At 38.6% G+C, this 16,412-nt stretch overlaps 1 protein-coding gene across 1 annotated transcript in view; it reads right to left on the bottom strand.

Moving 5' to 3' along the window:
* spag9b (sperm associated antigen 9b) overlaps positions 1-16,184 on the bottom strand; it is a 60,254-nt gene extending 44,070 nt beyond the window's left edge. Inside the window, exon 1 of the mRNA XM_053511139.1 lies at positions 15,536-16,184. Coding sequence (XP_053367114.1) covers positions 15,536-15,835 — 300 coding nt within the window. The 5' untranslated portion in view covers positions 15,836-16,184. The remainder of the gene's footprint in view (positions 1-15,535) is intronic.
* Positions 16,185-16,412: the final 228 nt, after the last annotated feature.

Here is a 16,412-nt window from a genome sequence, read left to right as displayed (position 1 = left end):
ATGCATTCAGCTCTTTTCATGTAGTGCATGCACAAACTGAGAAGAAAAAAAAAAAACTTGTGTTCTAAAATGTGTTCTATTACTTATCCTACATGCCCCAAAAAATTTTTTCACAAATATCTTCAATGTACAGACACCCCAAACTTTTTTATATATACCACCCATTTATATATATATATATATATATATATAGTTTTTACTCGCATAACTGTGTTGTTCTATACAATCAAAAGTACAGGTTTCACTTGAACACCCCTCATATTAAAGAGATAAAACAATCTGTACATCTGTTTGTCCAAAGTGCCCAAACTACAAATTTGTCCACCTGAGGTTTAACAATTTAATAAAACCATTGACCGTGTAACTTTAAAAACAGAAGACACTAACCTTTTACACAACATCTAATGGGGTAAACATCTGATTTTCAGTATGACCGACGTTTCTGCTCCACATCATACGTCCTCATATCGCTTACGTAAGTAAAGTCGAGTCAGGCGACTCAAGAACAAGGGGACATTCACTCAGGAGATCTGCTCAATCTGCAGTATGTTCACTTAAGGAATTAAAGGACGCCTTACTTCCCGTCGGCAATCAAACTTTAAAGCCATGTGATGCAGACTGAGCATATCTCTGTAAGGATCACATGACCATGAGATGCTTCAGGTCACTCGATGCAGACCAGCCCCTCCCTCCCGCGGATACTGCTGTTCACAGTGCTCACCTTGTGATATGAGGAGTACAAAAATATCCTCGGGCAAAAAATTGGGAAGACAAAAATAGCAATATTATATATTATAGTAATATAATATAGTATTATAATAATAGTGTTCCGTTGAAATTACATAATTATCACAAGAATCACGCAATTATTCTATGTTCAGATATTCACAATGTTAAAAAGTTTACACGATATAAATGTCCGAGTGTCTAAACTATCTCAACGTCTAAACAGTCTTTAATGATGCCAGACGTCATTCATGAAATGCTTTGCGAAGAACAAAAAAGTCAAGGCAAAACAAAATACTGTGCATTTCTGATGAGTTTATAAACAAAAAGAAATTAATAAATTACTTGATTTCATATATACACGCAAATACAAGCATGCGATCTCATTTCTGAATGACGCAGATTTTAACCCACATTCAGTTCACGCTGCATTCGCGTTTTCACTTGACAACAATCCCAGATCGCTGTGTCAGTCACCTTTATTAGTCACACTCAAACAAAACACTATTAATTCACAAATCAGGCCAGAGTTTAGTAAATGATTCAGTCAAAAAACTCAATCACTTCTCTCATGTCTCTTCCTCATTTACGGTATTCGGCTGGCTCTCACACCATGTGCATCACAGAGACAAAGCGGACCAAGCTGGTCAGTTTGCATGGTGGAGACGGAGTAGTGTGCCGTTATTCTTTAAGTGCCAAAAACCTGAGTGTAAATATCTGTGTTTTATGCTCTGATTACATTTTTTAAATAATATTGGAGACAATATTAATAAATATTGACACATAATAGATAAATAAATAATAAAAAAAATCAAGGTGTGCCCGCACTTTACCTTCCCTGAGATAAAATCAAGTGATTTTATAAGACAGCCTTAAGTAGCCTTCTGGAGTAACAGGAGGAGTGTGGACAAGCTAATGAAGTTGCTGACTGTGGTGTTGAAGGAGATGGTAGTCCTTCAGGGCCTGCGTGACTATGTAACAGCTTTAGGAGTGATGTTTGGTCAGGTCTGTGCTCTGTACCCTAAATTCCAAAAGGACTGGAGCAGGGGTCGGCAACCTTTAACACTCAAAGAGCCATTTGGACCCGTTTTCCACAGAAAAGAAAAAACAAAAAGCTACAAAACCATTTTGACATCTAAATAGAAGATATCATTATCATATATCATTATCATATATCACTCAGGTTTTGCATCACACTGCATCGTTTTTTAGCTTTATGCTATGTATATATATATATATATATATTCCATTTATGGAATCAATGAGCTGCTACAAAGAAAATGAAATTTTATTTTTGCATGTAACAAAAAAATTTCGAACTCAGGAAAAAAAAGACGCTGGGTTGAAGGTTACTTTTAAATAAAATACTCAACGTCTATTTGAGTCCTCCTCGTATTTATAAAAAATAATAAAAAGCTAAACTGCAACAAACCAAAAATGCCTTCTGCTTCTATGTGACATCATTCTTTTTATCAACCAAAAAAAATGGAGCTTAAAGTTTTTAAAATATATTTAGATATATATTTTGCTTGTGAAGCGAGGCACTACTATTGTTATTATAGCTTATTATTCTTTTTTTATGTTTATTATTATTCTTCTTCCGTACAAAGGTTTGGTGCATAACTAGAACATACCCCACACAAAGGAATTAGTTTTATCCCTGGGGCAAAACAGGTGCCCAAATTTGCCCTATAATAATAATAGGGAATCTGTTGCATGACTAGTCCCGTTACGTTTGCTGTAAATCCCTAAATGAGGTGTCAAATCGTGCGTCCCATTGGGGAATGTGCTAACATGATGCTAGAGTAAGTATGCATGTTGCTAACACGACTCAGAAAATGTACCCCTCTAGTGTTAGATTTATTATTCTTTTCTTTCTTTCATACATAATTAACCACCCCCAAAAATCCCATAGACTTAACATTAAGACCAAGAATTTCATATAAATATCGAATATACCACATTTGAAGAGGGTAGCAAACGGTGTCAGAGCGTAGCTGTTATAAGTTGTAACCCTGGGGCGCAAGAGCTGCCCAAATTTGCCCCACTGTCATATTAGGGGGAAGGTGAATTCCATAGGAACTTTAAAACTGTGGATCCCATCGTCATAAAGATATAGGGGAGCCAGAGTTTTGCCGCGGCAAGCACCACTCACATTTTCTTTAGAAAAGTACCTCTCCAGTTATCATTATTATCCATGCGACATCATATTAATATGACAAAATACGATGTATTTAGAGCGACAAAAAAATTTAACACGTTTTATTTAAACTTAAAATTTTTAAATACATTTGAAAAAAATATATATTGCAAAAATAAAATACATATCAATTAAATATCCATTATTTATTTTTTAAAGCCACAGGGAGCCACAGTAGGGGGATTAAAGAGCCATATGCTCGCTGCTGACCCCTGCCCTAGACTCTTTTTTTTGCGTATGACACTTTGGTGGGGGTGATGAAAATCAGACCACCTTTGCTAGTTTTTAAAAATGGTTATGACACTGTAAATTAAAAAAAAATAATAATAAATCACTAAGAGACTGATAAGCATCTGGTGTTATCCAGGTTTTTTTTTGTTTTTTTGTTTTTTTACAAAAAACAAAATCACTTGAACCAACTAGTGGGCTACAATGGGAAACAACATGAAAAGTTGGGCTCAATCAACCCTAGGGATATATAATTATTGAGCCCACAACCAATACTACTAGACCTGACTTAAATATTTGAATCTTAAGTTGAGTAAGGTTAAGATTTTGACCTGGGTACATGTGTCACCTAAACAGTAATGTGAAATATTGTTTAACAAGCAATATCTTTCAGCAAGGCTGCATAAAAAAAAACCAAAAAAAAAAAAAACAGTGCAACTTGATACCACACTTTTAAGGTTGAAGCGACTTCTTTTTTTTACTACAGTGAAGTTATCGTGATTATATCGTTTAAGGAGGTGACTGGTGATTCCGTACCCATCAATTACCATGGAGAAAAATCCTGATTTATATCGGGGCAAAAAACGTGCAGCCCTACAGTACATGACGCTGGATTTTTTTTTCTTTCCTTAAATATGACCCACAGGTAAAAAGGATGAAGTCTTGTAACTCTTGTGCAGGATTATATTTTGTGATGAGCTAATATCCTGGGTAATGTTGCTCTGTCCGCTATATGATCAGTGTTTCCATATGCACGTTGTTGGAGTGACATTTTATGCATTATGTGTGTGGGTAGGAATATCAAACAAGCAATCATAGTCTATAATTGTAGCTCTAAGCTCTTGGTTAAGTATATATCACAAGTGAGTGAAATAATGCAGCATAGGAGGTTTGGCTGGAACAAACAAGTACTGGCAGGCAAAGGCACAGACTGCTGTTCGAAAATCCCACAAGTCTGATAATGATGATGATTATTTTACAGCCCTGGAAATTCCTGATTAGAGAATTTCCCTACAGTAGTACATGCTCTATTTTTTCACCGCACTTCCTGTATACAGAGATAAAGGATCCGTTCACAACAAGCTGTTTTCTTTATCTAAACTAGTGGGTTAATAATTTAGGCTGTGAACGATTCTTCCCTTCAACCGCATTTGCTTGGAGGATTGAGTCCGCTGAGTGTGTGTGTGGGAGCGCATCTTTTTCACCATCTCTCATCATTGCTCATCACATGATCCACAGGACAACATTCATATGACATTGCTGCAGAGGAAGTAGTACTGGCTGCGTACAGCCTGCCGAAACGTTTCACGCATAATGATCCCCTTGTGCCGAAACCGATACAGAGAGCGCAGTGTGCTGGGACTCTATTGACAGAGCTCTCTTTGGGTCAACTGCATCTTCAGTTGACTTGTTGTTTGAGGGGCACAAAGCCATAGCTCATAACCGTCGTGGCACAAGCATACGGCTTCTGCAGAAAACAGCAGATGTACATCATGGCATGTGAAAAAAAGAGGAGAACTCATAAAACAGGTTCTTAATGTGTTTTTTCAACCACTTCGGTGTGAACTTGCCAGCACACATCGTATATTTGTCTTGATGGAAAGTGAAGATACGCACCAGTCTCATAGCTCTTGCAGACTCGAATACGTTTTCTTTTACGATTGATGATAAAAAAAAGAAACCACACAACAATATGCTACTGCCACCATGGTTCAGTCTAAAAAACAGGTTTTCAAGGTGACTGCATTTTAAATACAAATATTGTGCTTTGTGTTTAAGTAAAAAGATTAAATAGGGGTCTCACTGGTCCAAATGTTTTCACATGAAAGTCTCCATTTTTCCAGACAATCATGGTTATCCTGCTCCGCCAGAGTCGCCCTGGCCTCTTGGATGTTTCAGTACTTACAAAATCCCTCTGTAATTTTGCATGATGATAAATGTTTGTACAATCACAACTTTTTATTTCCAAATAATTTTGCAAACTACAGTGACTTTTTTAACTCACTTCTACATTATTGGCTAATTTGTTTAAATTTACAACAAAATTGAAGTTTCAGTTCCAGGTCATAACTCTACAAAATATGGAAAAAGACACAAACTTATGCAAGGCACTGTATCTACATATGCATATAGTAACTGCAGAACTGCAGTATTTGACTATAAGTGTGTGATATGAGTAGATTAGTGACAGACAAATAAAAAAATTAATAAAAATCTAAATTGTATTATTATATAGGCGGCACGATGTTGTAGTGGTTAGCACTGTCACTTTGCACCTCCAGGGATTCTGGTTTCCTCACACTGTTCAAAGACATGTAGGTTAGGTTGATTGGCATTCCCAAATTGCCCGTAGTGTGTGAATAAGTGTTTGTGTGTATGTGTCTGTTGCCCTGCGATGGATTGGCACCCTGTCCAGGGTGTACCCCACCTCGTGCTGTGGGAGGAAACCGGAGAACTTGGAGGAAACCCACCAAACTTCATGCACACAGATTCAAGGTAGGATTCAAACCCAGAACCTGAAGAAGAAAGACGACAGAGCTAACCACTAAGCCATCGTGCCGCCTTCTTAGTGGCATTACTTGCTGTTAAACAAATTATAACTTATTTAATAGCTATATACTGTAATTTATATCATAATTGGAAGAAATGTGTAAAAATAATGCCAGTTTGATGTTTTGATTCTAAAACTGTGCCGCCCTATAATGGATGTAATTAACTGTAACCTTAGTACACAAGTTTCCAGAGAAACAAAGTCTTTCTGACAAAAACCTTTATCATCTGTGCAAGCTAAACATTAATTTATTAATATTTTAGTATAATAGAATATATTCAGCTGTACCGAAAGATAAAACAGACTGTCTCTTCCGTCTCAGAGTAACTCGGCAAGCGGCTGCCAGCATTCTCTATGGAGCTACACTTCCGCCAGCGCCCACACAGGGGTGGATTTTTTAAATGAGACGCATCATTTCTTTTAGTCGGAAGCATGCAAGGGGCATTTAAGTCAAACCAGGACTCGAGATGTAATTACTCATAAATGAGAAAGCCGTAACAACGATTTACTGAAGAATTCAAGCATAACACGGTAATGAGACTGTAGTAAAATATACACAGATTTCGCGAACTATGCAGGCATTTGTTACCCACAGATAACTTGTTTGACTTGGAGGCGGCAAGATGGCTGTCAAAAAAACAAAACAATTTTGTGTACATTTTATTAATTTCTGCACAACCTTAGGCCAATATGTACAAATGTTTATTAGTACACTCGCGTCTTTTTTGCCAGCAGCCTTAACCCATACCAATCCCACTGCAGACGTTCCCATGAACATTTAGCGAGTGGAACGCCTGATCCCTGAAAACTTGTGGGACGTATCTGTCAGTGGGAACTGTACACACAAACATACACAAAAATCACTTGTACATTACAGGAACTCGGCTGGGATTTATTGCCACATCCTCCATACAGTCCTGACCTCGCTCCAAGCCATTTCCACATGTTTGTGCCTTTAAAGGAGTTCCTGGGACGCCAGCGTTTCAAATTATGGCTCCAGCATACTGAGAAATCTTTCTACCTTGATGGTATTCAATCACTAGTAAAACACTGTGATTAGTGCATTAGTGTAGCAGGGGATTATACAGATTATATCATAACTGTGTTCTCTTATTCTGCACAATCAAAAGTCCCTGATTGACATGGACGCCCATTGTAGCTAGCAAACTGGATTATTGTAATACTGCTCTGATTTGTTGCAAATTATCACAGGACATCAAGAGATTGTGTAGAAGCTTTCTGGTCACCCACACAAAAACACAAAAAAACAATAATTTGAATAACAAAACGAGCATGGCAACGGTTACTAGGGATCCATGGCTTATGGTTACACTGCTGACTTTACATTGTTACGCTGCATCAAAAGTCCCAACTTCCAGTTGTGGTTAACATATTCAAGGCCTGACGATGTGAATCTTGTCATTACTTCCTGTGACCTTATCCACAAACTTACACCATTACACACACAACATGTGTCATATGGAGCCGTTTTTAGACTGTTTTTCCAAAATTCCATTAGTTTATCTAACTTGTAAACACATTTAAAGATTCTGTGATACAATTAAATCATAATATAGACGATTTTTGAAAATCATTAATGTTTTATTTAAGAAAAGGGCACCAACAGAGGATTGTTTAGCAAAAGTGTGAAACTATTTATTCTACTAACTGTTTTTCTTTAACCGTTCCACAGAACAACTACTGCCACATAAAAAAAAAAAAAGAAAAACAAAAGAAAAAAAGCACCAAGAGCTGTGCAGTTCTTGCAAAACGGAGCTCAGGAAGTTTTTTTTCCCTGAGTACATTCCTGGCCCTTCCCTGAGATTTCCTCTCTCTTATCTCCGATGAAATTCACAATCGACTTTAGACTTGGCTTAGACATGTGGTGAGATCAATGACACAGATCTTACCGATGGATTGTGGGTAGTGATCTACATCACCTGGGCAAATGATCATTCTGTTCAAGTTGTACATGATCACAAATGACATCAGTATGAAGATCAATCAGATATAGACTTAGATGAAATGTTAATTAGACTAAAGGTGAATCCCAATTCTACCCCTTACCCCTACACTTAGCCCTACCCCTCCGTTTGGCGCGTTCACGTGAAGGGGTAGGGGTGTCTCATTTCTCCTTTGGTTGGAGGGGTAGGGCTAAGGGGAAGGGCCAGATAGCCCTCAAAACGAAGATTTTTCGGGACCTCACTTCAAACGAAGGGCTAACGAAATTTTCAAGATGGCCGCTCACTCGAGCAAGCAGACCCGTAAATTTAACGATTTTTTGCCATTAATAAGGATTTTTATGACAAGTTTTTATTATATGTATATTAATTTTAGTCTTGTGTTTGTGTTTATGGTGATGTTTTGTAAAAAAACGTTTGCAAAAAAAACGCTAAAGTTTGCTAGCGGATAGCGCCGATTGCGCAATATTACAAAAATATATTTTTATGTCATATACACTTTACTACATGCTACAAACAAATATGAAAGTTTAGTAGCACGACAGTTTGCCGAGCTTTTGGTAACGCATTGATTGTTTTGCTTACGGCCATACTGTATGTGTACATGTAAATGAACGGATACGTATGATGACGTATAACAGTGTTGTAGTGGTGTCCCATTTCTTAGGGGAAATATTTTAACCCTTCCCCTTTCCACTTCGTTTTAAGGGACAAGGGGAAGGGGCGAGGGGTAGGGGAAGGGGTAGGGGAAGGGGTAAGGGGTAGAATTGGGATTGGGCTTAACTCTGCCCGCACAAGTCTAAAATTTTAAACTAACCGGTTCAGGCAGTAACTAGATCCAGGCTGAGAACTGTACACGATATGCCAAAGACGTGGACGTTACTCTTTAATACAGGTTTAGTTAAGGTTTATGTGCTTTAGGGCAGCGGTCTTAACCCATTTTATGTAAAACAGTTTTCTATGGACCGGCCATCGATGCTCATAAAGCATAATAAAATGCATAACACATACAAAATACGACAACATAGAATCAGTGAGAGTCCTGAACTCTCTTTTTCTGCGACCAGACGTCCTATGTAGGATAATGACACCATAATTGTATTACTTATGTCCTGTCTGCTCTGTGACGTCATTTTCTTTGCAGACAATGCTGCTTCATAGAAACATGTTGCTGGAAAAGAAAGCAGTGTTTTTTGGTGCTTCAGGGGTGGTCCTATTCTGCCTTTTAATTCATAACCTTGGGAAAGTTGAAGCTTTTTGAAATAAACTTGGCTAGAGCTTGTGAATCACCTGTTGCGATAAAGCGGTGATTTAGGCATTTTTAAATGCAGCTTTCTTTTTATTTTTGTCTTAGAAGTCTTATCTGCTGTCTCATCAGTGGGTATTTCCACTTTGACCTTAAAGCTCTCCAGAGAGTTATGTTTTTTTAACCTGTATTAGCTATATTATCAGTACTCCACACAGGACTAAACCATTTTGTACATACTTATGTACACAGCACACCTGCACATTCATGGACATATATTTAATTTCTTTGCTCGTTGCACATAAGTCACTTTCAACAAGACACTTTCATGCATATTTACAGACACACGCCGGACATTTCTATTTAAATTCTCACATCATCTCCACACTAAAATTTCTTTATTTTTTTATATATTTGTACAGAAATCATCTCTTCTCCATATTTTTGCAGCTAGGTTTTCTCATATTTTTCTTATATTGTATATTTTGTCTTTTATAGATATATTATTCTTATCTTAGCTTAATTTTTTTTCTATTTATTTATTTTTTTATTCATATTTATTTCCCATTAATAATCTTATATTTTTATTTTAGGTCACGTAGCTTTCTACATTAGCTTCATTTCTATATCGGGTATCAAAACCGATACAGAGAGAAGTGTGAGAAAGAGGAACAGGCATTAAATAGGAGATGATCTAACCACTTTTCAAAATAAAACTCCAGACTCCGGAAGTCAATAAAATGGTAAACAAAAAAATAATTAAAAGATACATGCATTAAATTCTTTCTGTGTGGCCCGGTTTCAAATCATCCACAACCCAGTACCGGTCCATAGCCTAGTGGATGAAGACCAAAATAAGGGGGGAACACTTTAGACCATGACAGTCGTCTAAGCTCAAGAGGGAACAAATAAACCAAACGGATCGGAGTAAAAATGGCAGATATTGTAAATCTTGTGATATTACTCAAAGGGCATTGTTCCTTTAGTGGGAAGTTTCTTACCTGGTATGTTAAAGACCTGGGTTTCATTCCCAGCCTAATGCCCCAAAACTAGCGACAAGGTGCAGGGGGCCTTAAAAATGGAAAGACAATCCATGTAAAAACCTGTAACAAGTTAACTGTGTGGACTGGACCCAGTTTAACGTCCCTCATATATATATATCCGGAAATTACATTGTATGATCTTTTTAACAATTTATTTGTGAATTACTGTGTCAAATAAGTATTTGCTTATCAGTTAGATTTCTGACCCTCAACAACCTGTTATTTTGCTTTCAAATAAAACAGCTACAACCTGCTCATGATTCTAAATTAGTAGCACCTGTTCGTTAGCTGTCAAAAAGACACCTATGCACCCCACAATCAGCCAAAGTCTAAGTAGCATCATAGGCAAAACCAAAGAGCTGTCAAAAGACACAAGAGACAAAATTGTAGACCTGCACAAAGCTGAAGAGGGCTATGGGGCAATTGCCAAGCAGCTTGGTAAAAAAAAGAACAACTGCTGGAGAGAGGCTAATGATGACTGTCAATGTCCCTCGGACTGTGGCCCCACGGAAGATCTCTGCTTGTGGGGTATCAATGATGCTAAGACTGGTGAAGAATCAGCCCAGAACTACACGGGAGGAGCTGGTCAATGCCATGAAGAGAGCTGGGACCATCGTTTCCAAGGTTGTTATTAGTAATACACTAAGACGTTTAAAACTAAGAGCTTTAAAATCTTGCATCACACGGACAGCCCATGTCCAGGCTCGTCTGAAGTTTGCCAGGGACCATCTGAATGGGAAAAAGTTCTGTGTTAAGATGAGACCAAAGTAGAACATTTTGATCTTAACTCCATTCGCCGTGTTTGGAGGAAAAAGAATGATAAGTATCATCCCAATAATACCATGCCTACAGTAAAGCATGGGGCTGGAAGAATCATGCTCTGGGGGTGTTTTTCTGCACAAGGGACAGGACGACTGCACTGTATTAAGGAGAGGATAAACGGGGCCATGTATTGTGACATATTGGACAAAAACCCCCTTCCCTTAGTCAGAGCATTAAAGATGGGTCGTGGCTGGGTCTTCCAACATGACAATGATCCAAAGCACACAGCCAGGAAAACCAAGGAGTGGCTCCAGACCTAAATCCAATAGAAAATTTTTGGAGAGAGCTGAAACTCCGTGTTGCTCTGCGACAGCCCCGAAACCTGACAGACCTAGAGAAGATCTGTATAGAAGAGTGGACCAAAGTAAGTAAAAATAAGACCAAAATCCCTCCTGCAGTGTGTGCAAAGCTGGTGAAGAACTACAGGAACAGTTTGACGTCTGTAATTGTTAACAAAGGCTTAGGTACCAAATATAAAAAATTTTTGACTTGTGATACTTGTGATACAAATACTTATTTGACACAGTAATTCACAAATAAATTGTTAAAAAATCATACAATAGAAGGTAATGATCTCACTTCAAAATCATTACAAAGTTTAGTTGACTAAACATGTGTATTGATTATCATTAGTAATAAGTTAACAACCTCTATCATCAATCTAGTCTGTAATCGTGCCCAATTATGTTCATTCATTTCTTTTCTTTTTGTGTAACTGACACATTTTCCTACTAAGGACCAGCATGACACATAACAAGTGTACCAGCAGATACACCACAGGCAACCAAAATACGAGGCGTTAACACAAAAAGGGTCGCACGCCAGCTCTTCACTTCGGCTGCTCAGCACAAAAGACTCGTGACCTGAAAGTGAGACTGCCATTAAAAGAAAGAGGAGCACTTTCACTCAACCGTCACCGTCTCACAGAACGTCGGGCATATAAAAGAGGACGAGTCACAATGGTTGAAAGTAAGACACAGAAGAAAGGCAGTGTGTCTCTTGTGCGTTTCGATGGATCGTGGTGTCCCTGCAGGTTTATTCAGAACAAGCGGGAGACTGTCGAGCGGCAGCAACTGGCAGGAGGCTCGGATGTGGAGGCTGAGCTCAGAGCAGGGTCTCGCTGCAACTGACCTACATGACTGCACAGTTCCGTTTCATAATCCTGATGAAATCTGCTGCTCAGATTAATCCTAAAACATATTTTCAGTTGGATAACAAGCTGTTTAAACTGTGTTGAGATCAAAAATCCATGGTCATTTAAGACATCACGTCAAATCGGAAACCATGCATTTTATTACAGTAGCATCATTCCTTTTATAAAGGTCATGGAAAAAAAACACACACCTTCATTAATATGTTTTATTTTCATACTATTGTGTGGTCCTCACCCACTTCTAATAAACAAAAAATAACCTCAGGTGATGATGATAAACAAATGTAGGCTAACGTTTTTTCCCCGAAAGCAAACCAACTTTTAGGTTTCATCCTTCCTACAGTGTTATTAGCCGTGAGGGGTTGCTAAAGAAATGAAGTAAATCAAAGATTAGCCTAATCTTAAAAAGTGTCACTAGTATAAAAACAAACCTTCTGGGAGATTTGCGATACTTTTTTTTTGGTCTACATAATGCCAAAAGAAAGGACATCAGCCATAAAGTCAAAGGAGTGTACTGTTGCTGCTTGTGAATGTGGAAAGGGTTATAAGGCCATATGCAAATCATTTAAAATTCATTACTGTGTACTCTATAGTGAGAAGGATTGTTAACAAATGGAAATACTTGTTGTCAATCTCCTCAACAATAGGCATCCCAGCAAATTCATCTTAAGTTCAGACCATTTAATGTTCATACATATACAGTATATATATATAATCACACAGGTGGCAAGTTTGTTTAGAAAATTTTAAGGCGGGATAGAAGCGGGATATTTATAAAATATAATAAATATCCCAAGGAATATTTGCGATAATACAAATCGCAATACAAATTGAACTGGTACTTGGGTATTGTAATACGTAGCTTAGGCATCTGTAGGCACATTAATGCTTATGTTCATGATCTTCAAACACTGCTCCATCTCTGGAAGCAGAAACCAATCTCTTTCAAGCAGAAACCGATCACATGCTCTTAAAGTCACTCAATCCCAACAACACACAGAATTACTCTCTCAAAAGCTTCTCTTTTGTGTGTCGAAATCACCATAGGCTAATATACTGTTGCATTATCACAGCTGAAGAGCTGCAACATGTTAACAGCATCCACGTGTCACGCGTCATGAAGAACGTGACAGGTTAGCGTGAAGGTGTTTAACTCGATTTTAACTGAAACATTAACCAAACTGCTTTCCTTCTATTAGGACCTTTTGGCAGTACAGGGTAACATCCTCAGGTTTAACATGATCGGGCTTGCTCATTTGTTAAGGTGTGTCTTTAATTATTTTGTATGTATGTGTATTTGTGTGTGTTTGCATTACAAATACAGGAATCATGCACCCACCTTCTGCTGAGCAGAAAAAAGAAGTTCTTATCTAGAGGGACATGACAAGGGACTTTTTTTTTCTACCATTCATGTGATATCACCACATGCTTGTGCAAAACCCCAAAGAGGAATGTAGAGTGCAATTGACTGTGCACTGCGATATAAATGCATTATCGATTCTATAATCCACATGCAATTAATCAACCTGCATTCCTATCCAAGGATTCATTAGGAGATTTATAAGGTTGCTAAGGTGGATTTAATATTAAACCTTTAAGCTAGAACTCTTTTGCACCCAATAACAGGTATTTTCACTTTCAGAAGCAAGGTAATTATTTTAAAACGCTTGAATATAAACCTGATAAAAAGCAGATTACGAGTAACGTTATTCACTGTAATTTAAACAGATGAGCACTGTTTTATACTAAATGCAGGGAAGCAGCTGTAAAAGGAAACTCATGCTGAGCGCGAGTCTGAAACACTGCACTGCTTACAAACTTGAGCGAGAGTTTCAGTCATCCGGATCTCGCGCCATCTAACTGGAGAAAGTGATCCAGTCTGTTATTCTTCCTGTAACAGGAATTATTTAATAATCACAGCTGACTAACTGACCAGTACCTCGAATTTACTCTAATGTGGTCTCTCTAGTCAGCGCTCTAGCAGGGTGTGTTGTACCGATGCCTCATGTTGGAAGGATCCTAAGCTCAGGTTTCTGTCTGCATGCATGTTCTCCCCACGTCAATGGGGGTTTCCTTCTGGCTTTTTTGGGTTCCTCTGATTTCCAAATAAATATCCCAGTAAATCAACAAGTTGCTCCAAGGGCTTACGCCTTAATGAATTTATGAATTTCTGTGCACATGGCATCCACTGACAGGCTGAGGTTCCATCCCAGATGTATTTCCTCCTCACAATTCACACACAGTGTTCCCAGGATAGGATTCAAGCCGGATCAGGAAAAAGCGCTTACTGAAGGTTGTCTTTCAGGATAATGTTCAATTCAGATTAGAAAGATCAGATTAGAAAGACACAACATTGTGAATCATTTGCAACTGGTTTGTTTTGAGAGTTGAAGGTTAAAGGGTTTAGGACATATCTGTCATGATGATGATGATGATGATGAGGTTATTTGTCTAGCGTGCATAACACTGCAACAGCTGCTCAAATACATTAAAGTGCACTGGCAAAAATTTGTGCACCCCTGCTCTAAGTCATTATGCACATTTGAGCATGAGCAACAATACCACTGGAACATTCTTTTCATACATTAAAGTGTCTTTCCACAATAAAGAGATGCACTGGAAAGGATGCATCCAATGCAAAAGTTTGTGTCCCCCTGGTTTAACTTAGAATGCACGTCTGCGCATTATCAACCACGACACTGGAACAACTGTTCACTCATTAAAGTGTCTTTTGATCATAAGGAGAAACACTGGAAAAAAATGCATGAACTGGCAAAAGTTTGCACACCCCTGTTCTGTTATAACACAGTGATTATATGTCTAATGTGCGTAACAGCTTCTTAAATACATTAATGTACACTGTAAAGGGTTTTGCACCCCTGGTCTAAGTTATAACGCACATTTGAGCATTATCAGCAATAACACTAGAACACCTATTAGTGTCTTTCTATCATGAGGAGATACACTGGGAAAGATGCATGCACTGGCAAAAGTTTGTGCACCCTTGGTCCAAGTTATAATGCACGCTTTCGCATGATCAACAAGAACTCTGAAACTGAACTGTTCATGCAGAAATGTGTCTTGCCATCCTAAAGAGATACAATGCAATAGATGTATTCAATGCAAAAGTTTGTGCACCCCGTGTCCAAATTATGAGGCACACCTGCGCATGATCAGCAATGACACTGGAACATCTGTTCATTAATTAATTATATAAGAGTATTTCTGTTATAAGGAAATATAATGCAATAGATGCATCCATTGCAAAAGTTAGTGCGCCCCTGGTCTAAGTTAAAACGAATGCCCGGGTATGATCAGCAATACCACTGGAGCAACTTTTAAAGTGTCTTTCTATCATAATGAGCTACAACGGAATAGATGCATCCAATGCAAAAGTTTGTGCACCCCTGGTCTAAGTTATAATGCACGCCTGCTCATGATCAGCAATAACACTGAAACATTTGTTTATTAATTAATCATATAAGTATATTTCTATCATAATGAGATACAACGGAATAAACTCATCCAATGCAAAAGTTTGTGCACCACTGGACTAAGTTATACGATTACAATGAGTTTAAACCGAGTCTGAGACCGTAACGCACCTCCTCGACGCACTTCCTCAGCGCTTTCTCCCGCTCGTACTGGGTGATGAGCTGCTCGTTGTCCTCTTTCAGCAGCTCGATCTCCACCTCGTGCTCCTGGTTCTCCGCGGTCACCGAGTCCAGGTTCTCCAGCACGGCCACCACCAGCGGCATCAGATCCTTCACCACGTCCTCGTCGTACTTTCCGATCAGCCGCTCGAACTCGCGGTAGATGGAGCTCGCCAAGCCGGACACCCTCTCCGACATCATGGACGAACTTCCCGAGTCCTCCTGATAAAGGACCCCGTCCTCCAACTCCATTTTTTTTCTCTTTCTATCTTTTTTTTCCTTTTTTTTTATTAGGCTGTCTCAGAAAACGGAGCTAGCTAGCGCGCTAGCTAAACTACTTAAGACAGCTAGCTAGCGCGTTAGCCAGCTTGGGTGTCTGTGGTGTTTACAGTTTAAGTTCGCACTCAAAGCTGACTCCGAGTAAGTTTACAAAAGATAGTGAAAGTAAGGACAGGATAAACGCAGCCACTCGGCAGGTTGTTCAGACACCGCAGGTCAGGAGGACACTCATAGTCTCCACTTGTTTCCAACTAAAGTCCCGACAGAAGAGTTGTTGACTGGAGCGCCGAGGCGTGACGTCACTTTCTAAAAGTGGGAAGGGAGGAGAAATGGGATCTGTCACCCCGCGCAGTGCCCATGTTCACTCACATCCTCGTGTGGATCATTTCACAGCTCAACATTTCCAATATCTTCTTGTAAATAAAAAAAAAAAAAAGTTACGATCACAGTGAAATGTTATGGTGTTTGGACAGGCAACAAGTTGCACAGTTTGATAGCAAGAACAATTCAACAGGAGTCCAGTTCTTTCTTAGCACATGTTCCCAACTTT

This window comes from Clarias gariepinus, chromosome 14 (genome assembly GCF_024256425.1).
Source record: "Clarias gariepinus isolate MV-2021 ecotype Netherlands chromosome 14, CGAR_prim_01v2, whole genome shotgun sequence".
Lineage (NCBI taxonomy): Eukaryota > Metazoa > Chordata > Actinopteri > Siluriformes > Clariidae > Clarias > Clarias gariepinus.
Note: the sequence above shows the minus strand (reverse complement) of the source record. Positions and strands in the feature narration are given on the sequence as shown.